The sequence below is a fragment of the Lutra lutra genome, chromosome 14 (assembly GCF_902655055.1).
Source record: "Lutra lutra chromosome 14, mLutLut1.2, whole genome shotgun sequence".
NCBI classification, from domain to species: domain Eukaryota; kingdom Metazoa; phylum Chordata; class Mammalia; order Carnivora; family Mustelidae; genus Lutra; species Lutra lutra.
The window spans coordinates 47,454,887-47,480,024 of record NC_062291.1 but is presented as its reverse complement, the minus strand read 5'-3'; the positions used below and the strand labels follow the sequence as shown (position 1 = coordinate 47,480,024).

The following is a 25,138-nucleotide window of genomic DNA, read 5'->3' as shown; positions in this document are numbered from 1 at the left end:
ACCAAGGAAGGGAGCCTTTAATTCCCAGCTAGAATAAAGTAGTCATGGAAAGGAGACAGCCATATAAACATCTGGAGTAAGGTCATTCCAGGTAGAAGCGATAGCAAATGTGAATGCTCTGAGATAGGAATGAATCTGGATGTTTGAGGGACAAGAACATAACAGGTGTGGAAGGGGAGAAGCTGTAGAGGGAGGCAGGGGCCACATCATGTAGGGCCTTGTAGGTCTTGGCAATGTGTTGATTCCATCTTGGCAGCCGTCGGAAGCTACTGGGCTGGAAGTGGTGGGAGGGTGAAGGGTTAAACAAGAGCATACCCTCCTCTGGTCTACACTTTAGAAAGACCAGTGAGCTGGAGATGGACTGGAGCAGATAAGCCAGCAGTCATTCAAATAAGCCATTGTGGCTTGGACTCAGGTGGTAGCTGAATAGTTGCTAAGAAGTTGTCAGATGTAAGAGATAGAGCCCAAAGGATTACTTTTGCCTTAGATATGGTCACATGAAGAGAAAGCAAAGTTTGACTTGAACACCTGGTTGAATGGTGATACCACCTGCCAAGATAGGGAGTGCTTGGAGAGTGCAGTGTAAAGTACGTGGAAGAGAAGCAATAGTTCTTCGTAGCATGCAAAACTGGAATGTCTGTGGAACAGCCAGTGGAGATGTCAATTTGGCAGGTGTTTGTGGAGAATTGGCATGATATCAGGGTTGGGGAAGGTGGATTTGGGAATTGTCAGCAAATAACATTACTTAAAGCTATGAAATGGATGATATCACCTCAGGAAAGAGTGTAGAGACGTAAGCCACACGACCCCCTGACATCGAAAGGTCCAGTTCAAAGAAATGAGACAGCAGTAGGGGCCTGGGAGGTTGTGGGAAAGCCAGGGAAGGGCAGTGTTCAGAGGGAACACATTCAAGGAGAGTAAGTGAGTAAAGGATGCTCTCAAGAAGGAGGAAGAAACCAATTATGTTGCATGCTCCTGAGAGGTAGAATGAGATGAGGACAGGGAATTGTCCTTTGGTTTTAGAAAGATGTAGGTCACTGGAGACTCTGAGCAGAACTCCTTCAGTTGAATGATGGAGACAGAAGCCTGGGTGGAGTGGGTACAGGGAGAAGCAGGGAGACACAGACAGAAATAGTGAGATAGGCACACATTTGAGGAGCTGAGAAATGAGAGGCTGGTAGTTGGAGAGGTTGGGAGGTGGATGCAGGCTAGTTGGTAGACCGTGCTGTGGGGAGACGAAGGATTCTCATCTGAATGCGCCCTTTTTCACTGTGAAGTAAGAGGCAAGGTCGGGAGGTTGGTTGAGGAGAGAGATGAGAGATAATATAGAGGGTAGAGAGAATGGGAAATTGACTTCATTGAGGAAGTAAGGAAAGATTATCTGGAAGTCTTGAGTGCTCATTTGACACCTGTGCTCATACACTTGGCATCAGCCTGTGGCTCAGAAGCAGGCACGAAGTCCACATAGAGGGTCACTAGGGATTGGAGTTCACATATGGCCCTGGCAGGTCGCACAGAATGGAGGAATGTAATGCGGAATGGGAGCTCAGAGTGTTCTTTATCTGTAAGGGCATGTTTATGGGGCAGAAGCATGGACTAAGCAGAGGAAGGGGGGGGGTGGGGGGGCACAGTTGGTGACAAGGTACCGTTGACCCAAAGCCTTGGAGAGGGTGAGGGATCACTGTAGAGTGAGTACCAGGGGTCATGAGGTGGAGGGAGAGTAATGGTTGAAAAGGAGATTTTGGAGGTCTCCCTAGGAGTATGAGAGAAAATACGACTATTTATTTTTATAATAATCCATTTCAAATTTTAATTTTTGTTATGTCCTTTGTAATTTACATTGTATATCAGTAAGGTCATAAGAGTTTATGATTTATAACTAAATGAAAGGACATATTTGGAAGCATATCCCTGCTCATTTTGGGGAGTGAGCGGTCAGCAAGGTGAGGAGCCCACAGGGGTGAGTGGCAGAGTAGCAACTTCTTTTCTGATGTGGGGGAGGGGCAGGCCTGTCTGGCTCTCAAGTCCACGTGCTCCTATGACATCAGGCGTGTAGGTCATGGGATGGAAGTGCTAAAAGATAATTTTCAGGTAAAAGTAAATGCATGACTCTCACATTGTTGTAAAAGTGAATATATGTTAAAAGATTTTATCTAACCCATTCAATGAGGGAACCAGGCAGATGTTAAAACTGGTTCAAAAGAGATGTCAAAGAACAACATATTTGTTTAGAGATGAAGTATCTCAAAGCAAATAATACACAAAGTAATAACCCAGAAGGTTGTGCTGTAAACAAAGCATAGTTTCTACTGAAGTACAGATTTTTTTTTTTCCCTACAAGTGGAGCAGTGTTAGTGTGCCACAGTGTGTCATCAAAATCACAACCTAAAAGGCCCAACAGGGATGTAAGCAGTTGTGGGGAATCAAGTAATATTTGCAGAAGTGAGAAGGAGACCCAGGGCAGGGAATCAGGATGGGGAGGAGGATGGGGCTGTGAGAATGAGCCAGCACGGATGAGGACAGATGAAGACAAGAAACTCATTTACGAAACTCATTTCTTGTCGGAAAGTGGGACAAAGAGTCATTGTTACTTTTGTTTCCATATTTTAAAATATTTTTTTAAAGAAATTTCTTTTTAAATTTTCATTTATTTATTTTATTATTATTTTTTAAATTTAAATTTTAGGTAGTTAACATACACCACAATTTTGGTTTCTGGAGTAGAATTCAGTGATTCATCATCCGTGCTCATCCCAAGTGTCCTCCTTAATTTATCTTATCACTTATCTTAAGTTATCATTCATCTAGCCCTTCCCTTACTCACCTCCCTCCTCAGTTCTCTATCATTAGGAATCTCTTCTGGCTTGTTTCCCTCTTTTCTTTCATTTTTTTCCCCCTTTCACATATGTTCATCTGTTTTCTTCCTTAAATTCCACATATGAGTGAGATCATATGGCATTTGTCTTTCTCTGACTGACTTTTTTCACTGAGCATAATACTCTCTAGCTCTATCCATGTCATGGCAAATGGCAAGATTCCATTCTTCTTACTGGCTGAGTAATATTCTATTTTATATATATATATATATATATATATATATATATATATATATATCACATCTTCTTTATCCATTTATTTGGCCTTTCTCCATAATCTGACTATTGTTGATGTTGCTATAAACATTGGGGTGCGTGATCCCCTCGAATTTGTATTTTTGTATCCTTTGGATAAATACCAAGTGGTGCCATTGCTGGGTCGTAGGGTAGCTCTATTTTTAACATTTTGAGGAACCTCCATACTGTTCTCCAGAGTGGCTGCACCAGCTTGCATTCCCATCAGCAGTGCAAGAAGTTTCCCCTTTCTCTGCATTCTCGCCAACACCAGCTGTTTCCTGTGTTAATTTTAGCCATTCTGACAGCTGTGAGGTGGTATCTCATTGTAGTTTTGATTTCTATCCCCCTGATGGTGAGTGATGTTGAGCATCTTTTCATGTGTCTGTTAGCCATCTGGATGTCTTTTTTGGAAAACTGACTATTCATGTCTTCTGTCCATTTCTTGACTGGATTATTTGTTTTTTTGGGTGTTGAGTTTGATTTTCTCAAGTTTTGAAAATATTAAAAAAAAATAACATTATTTTTCTAATGCCCCAAGCTAAGGGGTTCAGAGATGGTTACTTGTGTCATCTAGGGCCCAGTGGGAACTAGGGTCCTGACAAAGGGAGACTGACCCCAGAGCCCATCTCTTAACTGCTTTGCCCCACAAACACACACACACACACACACACACACACACACACACACACACTAACAACAACAATAGCAAGGATTATTTTTTTTAAAGAAGCACTTTTAGATTTTGCTCAGTGTGCAACATGAATCCAATAACATTTAGCATTTCTTTTAATAGACACCTGTGCTCTCATCAGACAAAGAATTCACCAAGGCGTCTTGTACGGACTCAGAGCAGAGCCCCAGTCTGGATCAAGAGGACAGCAGGAGAGACAGTGCCTCCCCAGGTGCAGGGGAAAGCCTGAGTCTTAGGCCAGAGTCTTTCCAAAAAGCCCCCGGGGAAGCACAAGGGGACCAAGACCTAGAGAGACCCTGGACCACTTGTTTGACGCATCCTCAGGATTCCCACCCTCATTTATGCAGACTTCAGCAAGAAATGGATACATCAACATTGGCCACCTCTTTGGAAAAGGATATGAGGCAAAATTGCTATTCAGTTTGTGATATCAGGAGGCTTGAAAGGTAAGAATCATCACGTTGGCGGATACTTTGTAAATGGTATGTTTTTCATTTCTAGAAATTACAATCAAGCAGTTCATAACTGTGTTCAGATGCTTACTGGGCCCAGGGCTATTCTAGGCATTCAGTAGGGATGTGGGGGGTGGGTGTGGCAGGAAAAAAGAGAAGCATAAGGTCTGGAGCTGCTGCAACCATAGTCCTTGAGCTTTTGGGGAAGCTAACCCCACCCAGTGGTCCTCCAGTACCCTTGACGCCTACAGATGGCAGTCTTCAGGTGTTCCTCCCAGCATACGAACCTTTGTGCTACATCCTGTGTGGCTTTTTTTTTTTTTTTTGGAATAAAATCACAATCTGCTTTATTCAACTAGATACAACATTTTAGCATATCATAAATTACCTTGGCCCTAGTGTTTAAAAGTGGGCTTTTTTTTTTTTAAAGATTTATTTACTTATTTGACAGAGAGGGAACAGAGGAGAGAGGGGCAGAGGGAGAAGTAGAGAGAGAATCCTCGAGCAGACTCCCTGCTGAGCACAGAGCCCCACATGGGTCTCAATCCCATGACTCTGACACATGACCTGAGCCCAAATCAAGAGCTGGAAGCTTAATCGACTGAGTCACCCAGGTGCCCCCCCACCCCAACATGGCCTTTTAAAGGACTGTGGTAAGAAAGAATTTCCCTTGTATGCATCACCATTTTTATTGCTAATATAATGCTTGACAATCAACACCAGCTTAAAAAACAACAACTATGTCTTTAAACACCCGACTGAAATGTTCATTTTAATAGCCATTTTTAACTTAGCCTTCATTTTGTGCCCATCCCCCACAAGTATTTCCTGTCTTCCATCCTGTTCTGATGGAAAACGTTCTCTTTAATTCAGTTTGACGGTACTTATCACATAGACTCGATGTGCATGGGAACCTGTTAGGAGCAGAGAGAAGGATGGAAACACTGAGAAAGGCACGTGCTAGCTAGATGCCTACATAAGCAGGCAAATAATGAGGAAGGACGGTTTGTGTGTGACACTGGATAAACTCACTCCTATGAAATAGCTATTCTCTGTTGCTCATCCTAGAAGGCTGAGCAGGGCAGATCTATGGGGCCTGGTAGGTGACATGAAAGATGAAGCCGCCCATGTAATGCAATTAGGCCAGGTGAGATCTGTAACTAACAAGAGCCAAGTGTACATTCCCTAAAAGCATGCAGGGGATGCCTGAGCGGGTGGGGCTCAGTCGTTTAAGTATCTGACTCTTGATTTCGGCTCAGCTCATGATGTCAGGGTCGTGAGATCGAGCCCTATGTCCGGCTCTGTGCTGAGCTGAGAGTCTGCTTGAGATTCTCTCTCTCCCTCTCCCTGCCCCTCCTCCTGGACGTACTCTCTCTTTCAAAATCAATCAATCAAAGCATTCAGATACAATTTTTATAAAAATACCATACCTGCCAAACAAAAACTAACTAGTATGCAAAGTAGAACACAGTGGGCAAGCACATTCATCAGTGGTATTCAGCTTCATTGTCTGAAAATGCATAATTAAGTGTGTATTTCTAGTTTCTTACAATTGTGTTCTAGGCAGTAAATGATATATTTGGTCATGTGGGAAAGGAAAGAGCCTCCCAAGGTTTATCCAAGGACAACTGTTAGTGTGATCTTATAGGAGATATAAAAGGAACTGTGCTTATAGATTTTTAAAGATTTTGGGGTTTTTAAAGGTTTTACTTCCAGACAGTTCAGGATGATGGACAGAAACCCCAAGGGTTGGATTATTGGATTATAAAGTGACTCTGGGTTTAGGTACAAGCCTGGAGGTTTATTTGCCATGTACCTTCAATCTAACATAGTTATCAGTTATTAACAATAGTTTTTGTTTTGTTTTGTTTTTACTAATTATTAGTTTAGTTGCTGTTTTTCTTGGAATCACAGAATCTCAGGATTGTTCAATACAAGAATGATCTAATCCAACCTCATACCCCATGCTGACATCTGTTTTGTAACATCCCCAAAACAGGGGGCTTGCTTTTGACTGAGTACCTCCAGGGATGCAGAACTTGCTACATCTTAAAGTGGCCCATTTTATCACCATAGTGTTGTTGATCAGAAAGTGCTTCCTTATATTAAGGTGAAATCTGCTTGAACGCCTATTTCTTTCTATCTTTTTATCATGACATTTGCAAGAAACATCACATTATTTTTCTGAATCAAATTAAAGTTGGCTTAGTGTTCCTACTGGAAAGGGTATACCCAATGTCCAAAATATGCCATTTTTGGAGGGGATTGCCTCTCCTAGAGTTACACAAGAATCCTGAGGGCTTTCCCAGAACATTACAGTGGAGCTTCTGATATTCAGTTGGTTATGGTTGCTGCCCCATGCTTGTTACCTAAGCTGGTGTGGTCCATGGAGCCATAGGCGGGCAGACTTGTTTCCCTGTCCTGGATCCCTCCATGGCCAACACCTCCCCCTTGCACTTGACCTCCGTGTAGTGGTCCTGGTAATGGCAGTGACCTTCAGCTCAGAATTGTCATGTAGGCTCAAACTCAGCAGTCCACCAGACTTCCCTCCTTGATGTCTTAGACACACTGCAAGCTCACCCTTGGGGCCCCCAAACCCCATCCCAGGCAGTCTGACACTTGCCTCCTACAGGGAGCGTATTAGAGAGGTTGGAGGAGGCTGGTGGTGGGAGGCCAGGTATGAACAGTCAGACACTGTAGTGGCCCACAGCATGTGATTCTCCTCCATCCGGAGGGAGGGAGGGAAGAAGGGAGGAAGTGGGCTGCTGTTGGGGGTGGGATGGGGTGAGGCGGGGCGTGGGGTGCCTGTGCAAGAGGCTGGGTTTCCTGTTCTTTGACACATCTTCCAAAGTGTTCCCTTCCATGTTTATAGGAAAATGCATTTTCTACACACTTTGGTCAAGTACTTTAAGGTTTTAAACTTATTTTCCCTCAAAGCACTTGGCGATTTTAAAATATTATTTTCTTAAAGTGAGTGTTCTTTACAGTCCTGGTAGCACACAGTCTCCTTTTTATGCCTATGAGTGTGCATCTATTTACATGAAACACACATTTATATATACCCTGTAGGTCTCATGAGCAGAAATAACGTCTTTTTGACAGTGAGACTCAAGAGGGGGACAGACAGTCCAGTTCTGCGGGGGAGGAGTACTGACCCTCTGGGTGCTTAGGGGGTTGGAGCTCTTGGGAGGCACCAGAGCTGGGTTTAGAGGGGACATTTTGAGAAAGGGAAGAGAGGGGAGGGCAGGTGGCCTGTGACAAAGCCAAGCCATTGCTTCGGGTGTGGGGAAGGAGGCTGATGAATGGGGATTTGTGTGTCTGATGAAAAGCTAAATCTGTGTGCATTTCTTTTAGATTTTCCTCCTCGTCTTCTCTAACTGGGCTCTCGACAGATATTTCCTTAGCACGTTCTCTGCATGCTTGAGACGCTGTACCAAGTGCTCTGCCATCTGTCCGCACTGCTTTTTCTAATCAGAAAGCATGTGGGGTGACTTTGGGGCAGCCCCTGGAAAGAGAGTTCTACCACTGTTGTCTCTGCATCTTCACCAGCAGACAATGCACCTCCCTCCCTGCTCATCTGCCTCCTGTGTCACACGGGACTAAATGTCACTCCAGCGGGCTGCCTCTCCAAATAGGCTTTTTCTCAGCACTCGGAAGAGGACTCCACACTTGCAGGAAGCACTTTGAAGGTCACCTGCTTGAGTTGCTCCCATTCTCCGGCTTTGGCCCTTGCCCTCTAATCCCTCTGCTGAAATCCGAATCCGAATCCTCTTGATGATAGCCCCTCCCATTCACTGAGACTCGCCCTGTACCAGGAGCCATGGATAGACATATCAGAGTTCTATAATCTAAGCATCCCAGCAATCTTATAAATTTCTTGACCTTCCCATTTTTCAGATGAGAAAACTGAGGTCCTGGAGAAGTTAATAAGCTTGCCTGAGGTCTCCCTGACTCCCCATTTGAAGGGTCAGTTCTAGAACAGTCATATCTCTGTTTTTGATGCCATGTCCTCCGGCAAGTCCTCTGTGGCCTCCTGGGCTCAGTCAGGAGCTCCCCTGCTCCCATAATATTAGCTCTATGCTACTTCTATCATAGTACTCTCTCCCTGGATTGTAACATTTGTTCATGTCTCGCTCTTCCCGTTAAATTGGGAGATCCTTACGGATAAGAGCCTTACCTTGTTCACTGTTCAGAGCAGTCTCTGAAAGGAGCTGCTTGGACCCTGGCCTGCTCTCCTATGCTGTGGCACGATGAATATCCTGAAAGAAAGAAATGTGGGGAGAGGAATTTCTTACCAATGCTGGAAGACACATGGGTTTTTGTTTTCTAGTCCTGAATTGGACACAGATGAAGATGAAGGAAACATAGGTCACCTACTCGAAGCCCCTTCTCCCACTGTGGACAATGAAACATATCTTACCATCAGCTCTACATTGGAAAGCCAGCTACTCTGTGAAGAATGTTTGGAGGCAGATTCGGGAACCATTCCCTTGCCACAGTTCTGTTCTTGGCACGCTATCACAGAGTCTTTGCCTGTAGAAGAGTTGTGTGATAGTGAGAATGAATGGGAAGACCTGGAGGAGGCTGTGGACCCAGATGATGGCACCCTCAGGTGGGTATCACTTTGGGTAGACTGAGGCTGGGCCGAGTTCTTCTAGTGGAGCTCAGTTTTCAGTCTACTTTGGCTGGAAAATGGCTCATGGGTGTCACCTCATTCCCCTTACATCCCCTCAGGGGGGTAACACCTCATCAAGGCACTTCCCATGGCCCGTTCCATGACAACAACCCTATAAGATAGGGTTATTGTCATTTCCACTTATAGATGACACATTTGGGACTTTCCCCTAGTCAAACAGTGGGTAAGTGACGGAGTCAGAATTCATCCCGGCTCTCCCACTCCTCAGACCACGTGTTCTGTGCTCTCCTCTGCTGCCACCAGCATGTGGGTGGGTGAACCGTCTCTCCTGACGGGCTGCTGGTGAAGTGCTGATTCCTATTTTGTGTGGTCCTGCTGGCCCTCGGGCTCAATATATTTCAGAGAAGAGCCTGGGTGTCATGTAAGGTGGTCCTTCTCCACAGTCACTGTCTCAACACAGTAAGCTTTTTCTTGATCAAGAAAGTCAGTCTGTTAATAGAAGATGCCACCAGAAGTCGGGACTGGGTCACAGAACTGGGGTCAGGTGGCACTGATGGAGATGGGGGGAAGAGTCAGTGTAACAAAACTTGTCAGACTGGAAGCAGAGCGGATTAAACTCTTGACAGGTTGGTAAACCCCCCAACATTCTGTTAAAGTGCCTGGAGCATATGTTGTTCCAGTATTTTTTAAAATGGTAAATGTTCAAGAAACTTTCACATAAACACATTTTCAAGGCACGTTGAAACTTACCAAGGCCTTGGCTCATGGAGTTTTGGGTGTAAGTGAAACAGTCTTGTTCACTTTCTTCCTGCTGTGTCCTAGCTACATTTTCCTCACAATTGATTGACCTGGATTCTTAGACGACAGTGGCAGACAAGCTGAGAAGGTGGGTGGACATTTGAAATTCAAATATGACAAGAGGACTGGTTCTGATCTGAAATAGGAAGCAACAGGTTCATAATGGGGAGGATGCGGAGGCTTTGAAGACCATGCCCTCCATTCACGGGGCAGTTGGACACTGGCGGCTTTGGGGATGATGCCTGATGGATTCACAGATGTGTGGGGCCGGCAGAGAGTGGCTTCTATGTGGAGAACAATCTAGAGTGGGCTCCTCAGGGCTGGGGAGCTAAAGGAAGATAGGCTAAGCAATGTTTTGTGGACCCATAGGGAAGCAACTAAGGACCCCCAAGTTTCATGAAATGTCCCAGGAGATCTGCAGTGCCCCCCACCCTGCCCCAATGGGAACAGAGAGCAGAGTAGTGACAACAGGGCTTTTCATTTGGAGAGGCTCAGGCTCCAAGCCTGCCTCTGCCCCTCACTGGGTGACCTGCAGCAGATGACTTTTAAACCATTGAAGACTCAGCTGACTACCAAATGGGGATGGCGGAAGCCACCTCATACTGTTCCTGGAAGAGAGGACAATGCATGTCAAAGGTTTAGCACACTGCCTGGTGAGTAGTAAGGACTTAGTGCATTTTAGTAAAAAAATCATGAAATGATGCAAGCTTATGAATGCATTCAATCCCGTTGAGTTTTTTTCCATGTAGACAAAAGATTTAGGTAACTTTGTCAGACTTGTGCACTAATGTGAGGCGTAGAGTGGGGGTGGGGAGAAATACTGGTTCATGGCAAGGGTGTCCGGATGTGGGTGGACTGAATAGCCCTCAGCTATGGACAGTGCTCTGGAATGTAATTAGGTCTAGGCCTGCCGTAGTCACTTCTTCTACAGGGCTGATAGAAGGCAGGCCTACAGGTTAGTGCGTAAGGCATGAGTTCATAGCCTTGGCTCTGTGCAGCAACCCATAGATGGGCTTCAAGGCATCCAAGCACCTCTAAGGTTAGAATATTGAGTTCCACTCTTCTTTTGGAAAAAGCACCCCTCCCCCTTTTAAAAGAAACTCTCAGCATACTTTAAATTCTCTATGTGGTCTATAATCCCCAAAAGATTAAGGATACCTGTTGTATATATTCTCTATTTTATCCTGGAAATGGGGGGAAATTTTGAGGGGTATAAAGAGGACTTTACTTAAGGATGGAGACATGCATATATAATAATATAACAAATTATTTTCTTTGGTCCTTTTAGACATTGCAACAATAATGGTACATAGGCATTTCCCATAAATTTCATTTAGTCCTCATATCAACTTTGCATGGTATTCTTGTTCCTCTCTTATAAATGGGACTTAGGTTTATTTAATTGTCCAAGATCATAAAGTTAAGAGGGGCAGAGTCACAGGGCATCTGTCTGATTCAACTTTTGGTGCGTTTTTGCATTTCCCCTAGAATGTGTTTTCCATGTGGACTTGTGTAACACATATTTTCCATCACGTGTCAAGAGTCCTACTATTTCTCTCACAAAATATTTCTCTCTTAGGAGGCTGAAACAATCCCTGTTGTCTGTTGGGATTAGGAAAGCAATTGAACTGTTCTCTTTGGTGAAGGCTGCTGCTGGCCAAATGGCAAGCAGGCCAGTGAAAGCTGCCTGTCGTTTTAGGTGAACAGAGAAAGTCTGAGAGTCACCCGAGGCAGAGCCCTGAGGTTTCTGCATGGACATCCTTTTGACAGTGATCACATGGAAGAACTCTCAGATGTCCTCAGTCCAGAGAATGTACATACGAGCTCTACAACCAGGAAAGAAACCCGTGGGTACCTGAGGGGGAGGCAGGGAATGGAGGATCTGGCCTAGTTAAGAACTAACTTTAAAACGACCATGGCTGTCACTTCTGAGACTCATTTTGAATAGCAGTCATGACCTCTCTCCCATTCTGGGGTTTATGTTGAATAAAGCTGTGCGTGCGTGTGTGTGGGTGGGTGCACGTGCGCTCACAGGGGACTTCCCCTTTGTGAAAGGATTTGAGAACCAACCACCTACATCAAGATAAGCCAGCCCAGGGTGAGGTCTTGCTGCTTCGCTGGCACACACTTTCTGGGACAGATGCAAAGTTCCAGTTTGCACTTTTTAGTTCTCCATTGGTTGAAGGAGTTTCCATGGATTTCAAAGGGCTGTCAGTTCCCTTGAGGGAATCTGCTGAGAGACTTGGCTCAAGGCCATGGGAGTAATGTGTTTGACATCTTTCTGTGTTCTTCCTATGCAACTCCATATGGTTGTGAATTCTTTTAAAAGCATTTTCCTTTTTGAACTCAGCAACCTGATCCTAAAGACGATATGAAGAAAAAATAAGATGGGAACATCTAATACAGAAGAAAAAGAGAATTGGTAGATCGAGCATTACCAGAAGTTATGGCATAACCTTGGCCATAGCAAGAAACTAAAACCGTGTGGACTTAGCAAATGCACAAAAGAAACAGAGCTGGTGGACCACAGTTTGTGCCAAGGAACACACCTGGCAAGACAAGAGGAGGGATACATGGCAGCATTTCAACATGGGGGAAGGAAGCCACCTTCATAGACAGAACTGGGGTAGCTGGAAAAGAGAGTTTAGATTCAAAGCTCACATCCTCTATGAAAATTACAGATGAGTTGATTTAGAAAAAAAACAAACAGAGAAAAGCTGTAGAAAACAGACTCTAGTTTTATCAGATCTACAGAGGAATAATACACTTCTGGCTTATAGCAATAATAAGGCATAACAAAGAGGAACTACAAAGTTAACAATATTGAAAGAGTTAAAACTTCTATACAGCAAAAATGCCAAAATCAATGTAATAATATGAGCAATGGATTGGGAAGCATTTACATAATTGTGAGTAAAGATGAATATCTATAATATTTAGAAAGCCCAGGGTGGTTTATAATAGATTAATTTCAGTAGACAATGTACATAATAAAAATGCAAATGGTGGAAAAATACATATTTTAATCAAAATAATGTCAGTGGATTAATTTGGGTTCACTACATTTGCAAAATTAAAAAAATACTATCCAATTTTGGCAAAATTTGAGTGAAATTGGTACACTCAGAAGTATCAAAGGCCATAAAAGTACAAATGCCTAGTACCTAACAATGCCAGTCCTGAGAATTTATCCCAAAGGAATAATTCAGCATAAGAAAAAAATGCATTATTTTAAGAGGTTCATTGCAGTGTTCTCGATAAAAACAACTTAAAAATGGTGAAAATGCCTTAGAATTTGGTAATATTGAAGATAATCATGTCAGCCTGTTGAAAAAAAGAATACCATAGAAATGGCAACAGAATGAAATATGGTAATATTAAAGACAGGATGGTAAAAGAAAAAGGATAATTATGGTATAGTGACATCATGGGATATTATGTAGCCAAGAAGACAATAAAACAAATACAAAAGGTCACAACTTAGAAAAGTGATATACGGAGCTCCTGGATGGCTTAGTGGTTTCTGTGTCTGACTCTTGACTTTAGCTCAGGTCATGATCTAATGGGTGCTGAGATTGAGCCACGTGTTGGGCTGTGTGCTCAGCAGAGAGTGTGTTCGAGAATCTCTCTCTCCCTCTGCCACCCCGCCCCCCACCAACTCACACTCTCTCTCAAATAAATAAATAAATATTTAAAAAACCTGTTTGGTATAATAACTCCAAATGGCATTGGAATGTCTCACTGGTGACATCCATAGAAGAGAGCTACCCAGCAATTGCACTACTGGGTATTTCCCCAAAGATACAGATGTAGTGAAAAGAAGGGCCATCTGTACCCCAATGTTCATAGCAGCAATGTCCACAATAGCCAAACTGTGGAAAGAGCCAAGATGCCCTTCAACAGAAGAATGGATAAAGATGTCGTCCACATATACAGTGAAATATTACTCAGCTATCAGAAAAGATGAATACCCAACTTTTGCATCAACGTGGATGGGACTGGAGGAGATTATGCTGAGTGAAATAAGTGAAGCAGAGAAAGTCAATTATCATATGGTTTCAGTTACTTGTGGAACATAAGGAATAGCATGGAGGACGTTAGAAGGAAGGGAAGAATGAAGGAGGAAATCAGAGGGGAGACAAATCGTGGGAGTCTGTGGACTCTGAGAAACAAACTGAGGGTTTTAGAGGGGCAGGGGGTGGGGGGATGGGTTGCCTTGGTGATGGGTATTAACGGAGGGGATGTATTGCATGGAGCACTGGGTGTTATATGTAAACAATGAATCTTGGAACACTACATCAAAAACTAATGATGTATTGTATGGTGACTAACATAACATAATAAAAAAAAATAATAATAATAAAAAAGAAGAGCATCTATGAGTACACACGGACAAGTAGAGTGATGGAAGAGAAATCATCCAGAGTTTGGGTGATAGATTAAGAGAATATATTTTGTTAAAAATCCTTTTATTCTTCTATATTTATTAATTGTATCATGAATTTTAAGTTGAAAATAAAGAGACCAAAACAGAAAAAAAAGAGACAATAGAAGAAACAAAGACAGAGGTTTAAAAAAGCCCAAGCTCTAAAATTTAATTTATGAATTCTTCTCTATGTGCTTTTATTTCTAATTTCTTGTTCTTTTTATGAGAGAAGTCTTACAGGTCATTGGGCTTGTTTTGCTATTAATGAAAAAGAAATACCAGGCATCTGAACAGTCTTGTTTCAAATGTACTCAGGACTGGAGCCAGCTCCCTTGGTGCACTATTACAGTTTCATAGCTCTCAAGTTTAGGGAATTAATCATGTATGCAATGAAGTGAATAAATAACAGTATTTACAATTTTGGAACTGCTCACTCTCTGCTGAACCCTGGGTGCTTATATTCTCTTTGGAAAAGAAATGGATGCCTACAGGCTCACAACGAATCTTGTCCTCCTGCCTATAGGAAAGGAACTCCTCCCTTTCCCCCCTCCACCCACAGTCTTATTCACTCATTTGGAGCCATTATCTCATGAAGAACCTGGTCATTTGCCTCAGGCGGGCTTGACTGTAGCTGTTGCTTGTTCAGTTGCAGGGCAAAAGTCAGAAAGGGCAGTGCAGCCCTAAGGGACTCAGCCCATTGCCTGCAAACTGCTTCCGAGTCTGGCTTCTGCATTATACATCCTCAAACCTGGCTGTACTTAAGAATCAACTAGAGAAGGTGTTCAAAATTCAGCTTCACGGGCTTCATCCCTGGAGACTCTGAATCAGTAAGGCTGAGGTAAAACCCAGAAATCTGTCCTTCTTTCAAGCTCAGCAGAGGGTTATATGTGAGGCCAGATTTGGAAACCACTGATGCAAAGTCTTCAGTAAATATTTATTAGGCTTCTAGTAATTGCCAGCACACCATTTGTATAAGTTTAGCTCAAACATATACGCGCTCACCACTCAATGTAGAGCTACCGTGGGCTTCAACATTGTGAAGATGTGAATGCTCCTCCACAAAGTTTAATTTAGAAATGTAGTGTGATTCCTATCAAATGCCCGCCAATGTATTTTGTAGACACAGACATGTTTATTCTCAACTTTACTTTGTAAATTTTGTTTTATGTTTTAAATATAATTTGCATTATATAAATAAAAAATATGTTCTGAAAAGGCGCAGGCCCTAGAATAACTAAAATCATCTTGAAAAAGTAGAATGAAGTAGAAGGAATCACTGTGTCCAACATTAAGGCTTACTATGCAGCTGCCGTAATTGAGAGTGTGGTATGGCAGAGTGGTAGACATACAGATCAATGGGATAGAATAAAGAACCCAGAAATAAAACCACACCGAGAGTTCCAACTGATTTTTGACAAAGGTGCGGAAGAAATTTAATGGAGAAATAATAGCCTTTCAATAAATGGTGCTGAAACAATTGGCCATCCACAGACAGTGAGAGAAAGACATGGAGACAGAACTGACCCTAACCTACACACCTCATACAAAAATGAACTCAACACAGATCACAGACTTAACTGTAAATGTAAAACTATGAGACTCTTAGGGGGAAAAAAAAGAAAAAAACCCAACAATCCAGGAGAGCACTGGGATCCAGGGCTAGCTAGGTGAAGCATTCTTAGATTTTTTTCATCAAAAGCATGACACATCAAAGGGGACATAGATAAATTGGCCTTTTGCTCAGAGAAAAATTCTATTACGAGGATAAAAAGACAAACTGCAAAGTGGGAGGAAGTATTTGCCAACCACACATCCAACCAAGACTAGTATGTAGAATATATAAAGAACTCTCAAAACTCAACAATAAAAAGCCCAAAATCCAATTAGGAAATAGACAAAAGGCACAAACAGGTATTTCCCTGAGGATCATATCCAGATGACACGTAAGCGCATGAAAGGTGTTCAACCTCATTAGCTATTAGGGAGATGCAAACATCCAGCCACAGTAAGATACCTCTGTACGCATGTCAGGACGGCAAAATCCAGCCACGGTAAGATACCTCTGTACGCATGTCAGAACGGTAAATAAGAGAGCGAGAATACCGCATGCTGGCGAAGATGTGGATAAACTGGGTCACTCACACACTGCCAGTGGGCCTGTAAAATGCTGTAGTCACTCCGGAAAACAGTGTGGCAGTTTGTTAGGAAAAAGTTAATATACAGTTATCGTAACTTGGCAGTTGCATATTAAGCATTTATCTCAGAGAAATGGAAACATATTCACACACAAATCTGTACATGAATCTTCCCAGCAGTTTTATTTGTAAGAGCTCCAAGCTGTAAACAATCAGATGCCCTCCAACCATGTGAAGAGTTACACAGACCATGACACGTGAATGCCAAAAAGAGTGAATTCTGCATGTTTGGGTGGATCTCTGGGGAGTTATGCCAAGAAGAAGCCAGTCACAAAAGGGTGTGCTGTATGATTCCATTTACATAATCATTCTTGAAGTGAAAAAGTTCTAGAAATGGAGAACAGATTCGTGGTTAACCTTAGATTAAGGAGGGAGGAGGGGGAGAGGGGGCAGGTATGTGAGTGTGAGCACAGAAGGGCAGCAGGAGGGACTCTGATGATAATGGAACTGTTCTATGTCTTGACTGTGGTGTTGGATACGTGAACCTACCCGTATAAAATTGTATAGAATTTAACACACACAGACAGTACAAGTAAAAGGAAAGAAATCGAAACAACGGAGATGAACGTCAGTATCTTGGCTGTGATATTAGTTTCGTAACATGTTACCCTTAGGGCAACCTGAGTAAAGGGTGCAGGGGTCATCTGTATTATAGCTTATAACTTCATGTGAATCTATAATTACCTCAAAATGAAACAAGTTTAATTTAAAAAAAAATGGTCTTCCCCACTCTGCTTTAGCCATGGCGTGGCTGCTCGGCATACTGGCAGGGCGGGTTCCACAGAAAGTTACAGATCCACTGAGCAAGAGTGAGGGCTCTCAGCCTCTGTGGCCAGCTGGGTCCGAAGGGCAGGCGACTCTCCCATGGCTCATCTATATACTGCCCTCATTGTGGCGATTGCACTATACTTTTTTTTTCCCCCACAAATTATAGTCCCATCCTTCAGTTACACAAATCTCTGCGGCAGGGTAAGGGACTCAGCTTCAGAGTCAAGCAATCCTACAGAAAAAGAAACAGGAAGAACACTGGGACAGCTCTCTGTGTTTCTGCTGCATCTTCAGTTGACAGTCACTGAGCACCTACTACAGAGAAGGCTTTGGGCCAGGTTGGGGATAGATACGACCACGGCTGCTGATTACTCCCTGGGAGCTTGTGCCCCGTGAAGGAGATAGCATACAAACACATTACTATAATCAATGGGAACAATGCTAGAATGAGGGTATAGGGAAAGAATGTTGTATAGGGAAAACAGATTTTTCCCAGAAGGGAGTATCAGTCCTGACTGAGGGGAGGGTCTGGTATGGGGTAGCAAGATGTTCCTCTAAGAGGAGAGGTATAAGCCTTGAAGGGCATGGAGATACAGCATACAGAGAGTGAACAGGGGCCTGAGAGGTAGGAGAGGAGCCAGGAGGGTGGGGTGTGGACAGATTGTGAACTAAGGTTGGCTTTTCAGCAGTGTTTTTTATAATCAGAACTCTAATCAGAAAAAATAGTCTGGTTTGTGGGATGGAGGAATGGTTGGTGTGGGAGAGACAAACAGTAATCGAATCACTTGTGAAACCACTGCTGATTCCAGAGCAGAAGGAATGGTGGGTCCATCAACCGAGATGGGGGATGGTCAAAGAATATCATAGTTAGTTTGGTTTTATCACTTTGGTTTTATACATTCTGAGTTTGAGATACCTCTGGATATGAGATACCCCAGAGGGATAGTTTCGGTAAGATGGGATCAACATGAATTTCATTGCAAGAGGTACTGAGGGCTCAGGGCAATGCTATGACATAGTTTGATTGACAAGATATTTTCTAGAACAGACCCCAAATATAACCACACTATGAAACTCTAACATATAAAGGGAACAGAAGGAGGGAAACCCTCATGTAGTACATGCTCCCTTCTTCATTCAATTAACAACTCAAGAGTCACTTTGGGAAGCTGGCATCCTGAGTGATCACCTACCCATAACCTGTAAGGGTTTAAAGAGTAAGGAGGCCAGGAATGGACAATTCCTCTGAAAACTGATGTTCGAATGCTATGACATTTCCACTTCCATATCTGTGAGGGAGAGTGGTGCTTCACATGGCATAGGAGAATAATTTATAAGGCTTGATATGGGTTTCCTGCAATTGGTGGCGGTGATGTGGAGAGGGACACAAGGGAGTATAGCTGTACCCCAGCAGACTCTAAGCTAAGTGTAGGTGAGGGTCTAGTGAGGCCAAAGAAAAGAGTTGGACACAGAGGTCAAGACATGGGTAGTCCAGAAATGACTGGACAAAGAAACTGCTGCTGGGATCTACATGTAGCAAGGCTTTAAAATGCAGCAACTAGCCTCGAAACTATCTGTAGCCTCTCCCTCATTGCACAGCCAGCATTCCAAGGAAGTGAAGGCCTGCTATCTGGACATTCTTCATTACAAGGGAGAAGCTCCGGGTTGGCTATCCTCAGAGCCCCTGACCTTGAGTGCTGAAGAGCACGTTCTTCTACATATTCTGCCTGATGAGACTATGGAAGGAGGATGGGATCTTCACATTCTCAAGATAGTGATTATCAGGGCTGTCCAGGGTGTGCTTGCACAAGCTAGCTACCTACCCAGCACATACCAGACAAAGGGGCCCGTGTCTCATCCATGCGTGAGGAATCTAAAGGTGAGAGGTGATGGCAGAAACAACAAGCCTGGTGGGAGAGCAAAGAGAAAAAGGACTGCCCGGGAATAAATTGTCATACCCTTGGTAGAGCAAGGAGGCAGTAACCTTGCTTAAGGCCACACTGCCCTACAGGTGGGGCACAGTTTAAAGCCCTTGTAAAATATGTAGGCATGATGACATGGGCCCAACCAGAAAGTCAGAACCTCAGCTCACACAGAGGGTGTATTTGGGAGAATCATAAAAAAGCTGGTAAGTGATTAAAAAATGGCCTTTTCTCCCTTTGAGAAGTCTTTCATTGGGGCACAAAGCCAAGTCTGCATTTTGGCCTCCACTTACCCATATGTCTGGCACCTTGGCTTACAGCACAGACTGCATAAACTCACCGGTACTCTGTAGCAGGCAGGAGCAAAGGGAGGGCATTGTCCACAGCTGGCCAGAGACAACATCATCCAGGCAGTGGAGGAGACACCTGCAGGGGAATTCATAGGGAAACCGCAAGATTCTCTCTCAGGACAAACAGCCAGCTCAAAGTACCTGCAGAGCCTGGAGGGCCTGGAGCTGGATTCCAGCTGCAAAGGTCACAGGCGCTGGGTCTGGAGAGGAGGAAGTGGGTGTACAGCCTGGTGAGGAAGGAGAAACAGATGCGCTCATTTGCCCATGCCTGTTTGCAGCCCAAAGTGGTCCTGGCCTCAAGGACAGAGAGCCTAACAGGTAGGAAGGTAGAGGGAATCTTACACTGAAATGGGACTGTTCTGGGTGCTCAAAGTTAGGGACCTGTCCAAGATTTTATATGCAAGGGCCCAAGAAAACAATGCATCTGGACCTTGAGCTTGAATGGCATTGGAGAGAAACAAAAAAGTTGCCTTCTGTTTGCCCCCTCTTCTGTCTAGTTAATAAGACGCAATAAGATGATGACCTCTGTATCCTTGCTGGAGAACCCAGGGCTTGGCACAGACCAAGGGGTAATATGTGAGGTTTGAAAGGCACAGATTCAGCTCCTCTGTTAGATTCTGGCAGTGTTTGCAGTTCACTTTCTGCCACATCATTATTTTTACAGTGAATAAGTAGAGTTGGAGGAGGAAGGCAAGGCATTTATGTACAAGAGTTTGCGGCAGGCTTGCCTGCCAACTTAGCAGCTCTCCTGTCAAAGCCTAAGGATTCTGTCTCTTTGCGGGGTGTGCATAGAGTGATGGGCTGGTTGGAGCTCTGCAAACAGATGAGCAGCCGACTAATAGATCAACCAATCAATATTTATTGGGCATCTATCATGTGCCAGGCTCGGGGACTAGGCAGCTGAGAATTCACAAAGAGGTAAGTGCATGTCCTTTTGCTCTTTAAATAAAATAGTTTTCGGCTTTCCACTAGGATTTTTATTGGCGTTGTACTTTCCACAATTTATTTTTATAGAGCCTTTTATGTGAAGTGTCTCAAAGCTAAGCAGAGAGAGAAATACACAGGAAGGCCCCACGGCTTCTTTTAAGCTCACGATCCCCATCGACTCACACTTGGTGGTGCTGTGTTGGGTGCGAAGAACATTATCTAAAAATAAATCAGGCTGCAAAGCAGAGGCCTGTAACGTGATGGATCTTAGGGAAGGGAAGGGTTGCTGAAATGATTCTTTTTTTTAATATCATTGTTTCTTATTCTTTGTTATGTCCTTCCCTGGTTCAAGCCAGGTTTAGAAAACTCCGAACTTGGGCACAGACCTTGTGGACTGTGAAAAAATGACTTTGGGTTGTAAGGTCCTGGGTGCAAGCTGTCCACTGGGGTCTGGAAGACCCTCATGGATCCTCTCTGATGGTGTCCAGAGACCCATGGTTTGGGCTGTGGGACATTTTGACAGTAAATTCTTCATTTGAAAGAAGCAGATGGGCCCCACCTCAGCAGAGATCAGGCATTTGCCTGGTCCTCAGGTCCATCCAAGACTGAGCAGGTATGCCCAGACCAAAGGCAGGGAGGCAGACTGAGACTGCAGAATCAGTGTTACCTCTCCGGGCTGGTCACTGCTGCTCCCCGACCCCCACCCCACTACCCCCTGTGTGAGCTTTCCCAGAGATCTGCAGTGAGCCCAAGGCAAAGGAGAACATGAGAAGGTGGTGTCTGCGGGGCAATGGTGGAGAGCAGGGATAGCCAAGACACCTCTCAGCTAGGCTAGAAAGGGGACCTGGAGGGGTGGACTAGGAGAGACAGAACTGAGGCCTGGACTGGAGGACCAGGCCTGCAATAAGGAGCAAGGGCCTTGGGTTGTGTGGTGGAGAGTCTTGTGGGGTTGAGTCCTGGGGCCCAGAGGAAAGGGAATATTAGCAACCTGGTCTTCTTAGACGTGCCTTTTGAGTGTCTGGGGTGCTCATATGTCTGGTCTAATTTGTGAAGGATCTCCAGCCTTACCTGTAACAGGACAGAGGACCACCCTGCAGTGAGTCCTTTGCTTAGAGAGAAGCTGACAATAAGAGATGGAAACAGTGAGCACAGCAACTCCCAAAGAGCCATAGCCCTAGCAAAATGTGGGAAACCATCCTCCTGGGAAAGGGAAGCAGCATTTCGCGCCAGACCCAGTGCTGAATGCTTTTGTACTTTGTCTCATTAAGCACTTACAACCCTATAGCGTCTTAAAAAAACAAAACAAAACAAAACAAAACAACAACAAAAAAAAACAGAAAAGAAACCAAGGCAGAAGTTGGGAAGTAATCTGCTTGAGGTCACCAGCTATTCAGTAGCAGAGCATGGACTGAGGTCCAGGCCTATGAGACTCTTGCACTCCTGACAACTGGTCAGACACAGGGTTTTTGAACAGGCCTCCAAAGACTGGTAGAAAGTTCGATAACACACTACATAGTTCTCTGAATTTTTCACAGAAGCCAAAAAAAGCCTGGGTCAGTGGCCTCTGAGATGATTGTGTGGTTTAGAAGAAAGTTGGGGGATAGAGACCTCAGGGTGACTTTGATCAAATGTTTGTTTAGTCCCCACTCGGGGATTTCCTGATGTCATGGGTGGGAATTCTTCCTTCTGTGTGCCCCCAGGACAGTCATCTATGCAGGGACATTACAATATTCATTACATCTCAGTTCATTCATACTGCTCCTACTTTTGAAATGGTGACCGTGTGCAGAGTTCTGATATTAGAGACTATGAAAAACAAAAGATACATCAGCCATGGGTACCATCTTTAAGAGGAATCTTATCCTGGCAATGGCATAGGTCACCAAGGAAAAACCAGGGCTCAGATGGAGAGAAGGCATCTACCTATTGTCAGTGACTCACAGAGCAGGAAGCTGACCCCCTCCATGCCTGGACAGAGGGTGGCCGTTTTTGCTCAGTGACACCCCCGCCCCGCCCCTCCCCCCTGCCCCCAAGGATATGGCTGTCTCCTTACACCAACATTGAAGGCTGTGGGCTAAGAGAGGCAGGTCTTGTCATGACTTCAAGGGAACTGGATCTACCACAGTGGATCTGGTCAGGACCAAATGGAGATAAAAGATAAAAATTTTATAAAAGATAAAGAATTCTAGCATCATGTACTGAGGCAACATTTACATCCTGAATTCCCTCTACACTGACAACACTAACTGAAACTCTCAACTGACCTGTAGCCAACTGACTTCACAGTCTAGCATAGGTTAGTGACCTCTGCAATAGTCTGTCCTGTCCAAAAGGCCCAAACACGATGTTATTCCTCTGATAATTCCTCTGATAATAATTCCTCTGATTCCTGATTCCTCTGTTATTCCTCTGATAATGCAAACCCATCTCCCACCCTGTCCCTCGCGACTCAGTGTTGGCTGTCGAGGGGCGGGGTGGGGGCGAGGGAGGTGGTCAGGGGTAGGTATGAACCAAGTGACCGCCCCTAGAGAACATAGTTGTCAGTGGTTCGAGATGCGGGCATGGCTCAGAATGCTGCCGGCATCAGGAACTTAGCTTAGGAAAGGGGTATATACAACAGGGTGGTGGACCAATGACCACAGGGAAGCTCCCGCAGTGTCCGCAGTTAGCGTTGCAGTGCCTCGAACGGCCAGCAGGGGCGCAGTGTCGGCCCCGGTCACTTAGCAGGGGCGAAGCTCCAGTGTGCTGGCTCGCGGGCGCCTATGGGATTGGACGGCACTGACCCCGCAGAGCTGGCGGGCTCCCGCGAGAACCCAACTGGCGAGGTATGCTAGGGGGTGGCCGGGGCGGTTGGGGCCAGGTGGGGCAGGGCGGGGCAGGGCCAGGTGAGGAAAGGTGGTGGTGGCGGTGGGGACTGGGGACGGGGGGGGGGGGGTGGGTGGGATAGGGAAGGATGCAGGAGGCCCCGCTGCGCAACAGCGTGAGAGGGCAGACTTGGGCTCACCCTGTGGTCCCAGAGGGAGATGCCACTGATGCCCAGGGGCCGAAGGAGTGGGCTGTGGCCCCAGACCCCAGGAGGCTTGCCTGCACTGGTTTTGGGGCAGGACCTGGGCAGAGTGAGGCGCAAGTCCACTGCAGCCTGGGGGGCGGTGAGGACCCTCAGCCTGGGCAGTGTGATGCCCAGCTGTACTGTGACATGTGTTGTGGTTCCTGTGTGCGGCAGGTTTGGGGCAGGAAACACTTGGGCTCTGGGGTAAAGAAAGGCCTTGAACTCTTGTTGTGCATGGAGCATGGAGCTGATATGATTGGTAAGAAGCCATAACCAGGTACTAAAGCATGGCCTTCGCTGGCCGGAGCTGGGGAGGTTTAGAGGCCAAGAACTCCATTCCCACTGAAGGACCAGTGAGGGCTGAGGGCCCTAGCAAGAAGCAGCATTAATTTATCAGTTAATTCAACAGCCAGGCACACAGGAATATACATGAACAAGAGAGTCAGGGTCCCTGCCATGAAGGATTTATATTTCAGGTGGGAGATAGCCAGTCAAGACAGAGTCCTGGGTTTTTGCCTTGCCTACTTTTGCCTCTCTGTTTAATGAGAAGGGGAAAACTGTAGGTGTGGGGGGGTAGGTTTCATTTTTGGAAGGGGTGGAACCAGGAATTAGGTTTTGAATATGTTAGGTTTGAGATGCCTGCTAGGTTTTTCCCCAATGTGTAACATACAAACAACATAGCTGGAAAGAATTTTCCAGTGAACTCTGTATATCTGCCTTCTGGGTCCTACCATGAACATCTGCTACCCTTGGTTTTTTTTTCACATATTATTTCTCTGTCTCTCTCCATCTGTCACCTGGCAGATTTATTTATTTTTATTATGGTAAAATATATATAACATAAATGTGGTAGATTTTTAAGCTGAGTTTTTAGATTGGCCTTTGGAAATTTGAGTCTGAAGTCCTGGATGATGTCAGAGCTTTGGAATCACTACCATATAGATGGTATTTAAACGAAGGGATTGGTTGAACACCTAGGTTGAGAGTGTACACAAAGAGGAGGAGGGGAGGCCATAAAAGGGAGAAGTTGGTGGTTAACTGTGGTGACTAAAATGAAGGTGGGGTTAGGATTTTAATCATTTTAACAAGAAAGACTTTTGTGGAGTAGAGGGGTCTTAAAAAAGTCAACTGGATTTTTTTTTTTTTTTTTTTTTTGCATGATAGAAGAAACTAGAATATGTTTATATGCTGTGGGATTGAACTCATAGGGAGAAATGCATATAAGATAGGGGAACATTGCAGTAGGAAGTCCCTGAATATCTGAGAAGAGAGGAGACCCCAGGGCACATGGGTAGTGGCTTTGAATTGACAGGAACACATATTTCATTATAACTTGGGGGGGAAGCCAAGACAACGGGTGTGGATGCAGACAGGATAGTGGCACCATGTGTTTGTGAGGTGGTTTTTGGCCAAAAGGGCACAGGGAGGGGAGAAGAGGTGTTAGAACTTGGAGGAGACACATGTGCTGTTGTCCTTACGGAGAGCGGAAAAGTGAACTAACTAGGGAAATGGGATTGGACTGTCAGGCAGTGTCGAATACCTGTTTGAGATGTGTCGTCCTGAATTTAAAGTGAGCTAAAACCAGTGGGGTAGTGTGATTTTCTTTGGGAATGTTAGACCCTGGAGGTGTGTTTTGGGGATTAAATGAGGTAATATATGAAAGCCATGTAATAAGTGGCAAGCACATGATGAATGTTACGTATTTTTGTTTGACTCCTCATTTTGTTTTTCTTTTGTTTATGCAAATGTAACTGAGGCGGGCTGACCTTTACCCCCGACAGGGTCTTCTCCAATCAACCCTGAATCCCCTG

The 25,138-nt window shown here is 44.6% G+C and overlaps 2 protein-coding genes and 1 long non-coding RNA gene across 5 annotated transcripts in view; 2 read left to right on the top strand and 1 right to left on the bottom strand.

Annotated features, from left to right (window-relative positions):
* Positions 1-11,693, top strand: part of FRMPD2 (FERM and PDZ domain containing 2) — a 90,363-nt gene extending 78,670 nt beyond the window's left edge. Inside the window, exons 28-30 of one of the 2 annotated variants that reach the window (XM_047703047.1) lie at positions 3,907-4,250; positions 8,587-8,868; positions 11,390-11,693. In XM_047703047.1, the coding sequence (XP_047559003.1) occupies positions 3,907-4,250; positions 8,587-8,868; positions 11,390-11,393 (630 nt within the window). In that variant the 3' untranslated portion in view covers positions 11,394-11,693. Of the gene's footprint in view, positions 1-3,906; positions 4,251-8,586; positions 8,869-11,269 lie in introns of both variants that reach the window. The other variant, XM_047703046.1, reaches the window with a different exon arrangement.
* On the bottom strand, positions 8,683-23,440 carry LOC125085002 (uncharacterized). 2 transcript variants are annotated; one of them, XR_007122761.1, is made up of 3 exons: positions 23,283-23,440; positions 9,643-10,298; positions 8,683-8,789 (listed from the first exon to the last, which is right to left on the bottom strand). It is a non-coding gene; the product is annotated as an uncharacterized LOC125085002 (long non-coding RNA). The 2 variants fall into 2 exon arrangements; XR_007122760.1 differs by lacking the exon at positions 8,683-8,789 and adding an exon at positions 9,131-9,442.
* The window catches only part of PTPN20 (protein tyrosine phosphatase non-receptor type 20), a 130,274-nt gene continuing 128,161 nt past the window's right edge, over positions 23,026-25,138 (top strand). Inside the window, exon 1 of the mRNA XM_047703049.1 lies at positions 23,026-23,103. Within this exon, the coding sequence (XP_047559005.1) occupies positions 23,041-23,103 (63 nt within the window). The 5' untranslated portion in view covers positions 23,026-23,040. The remainder of the gene's footprint in view (positions 23,104-25,138) is intronic.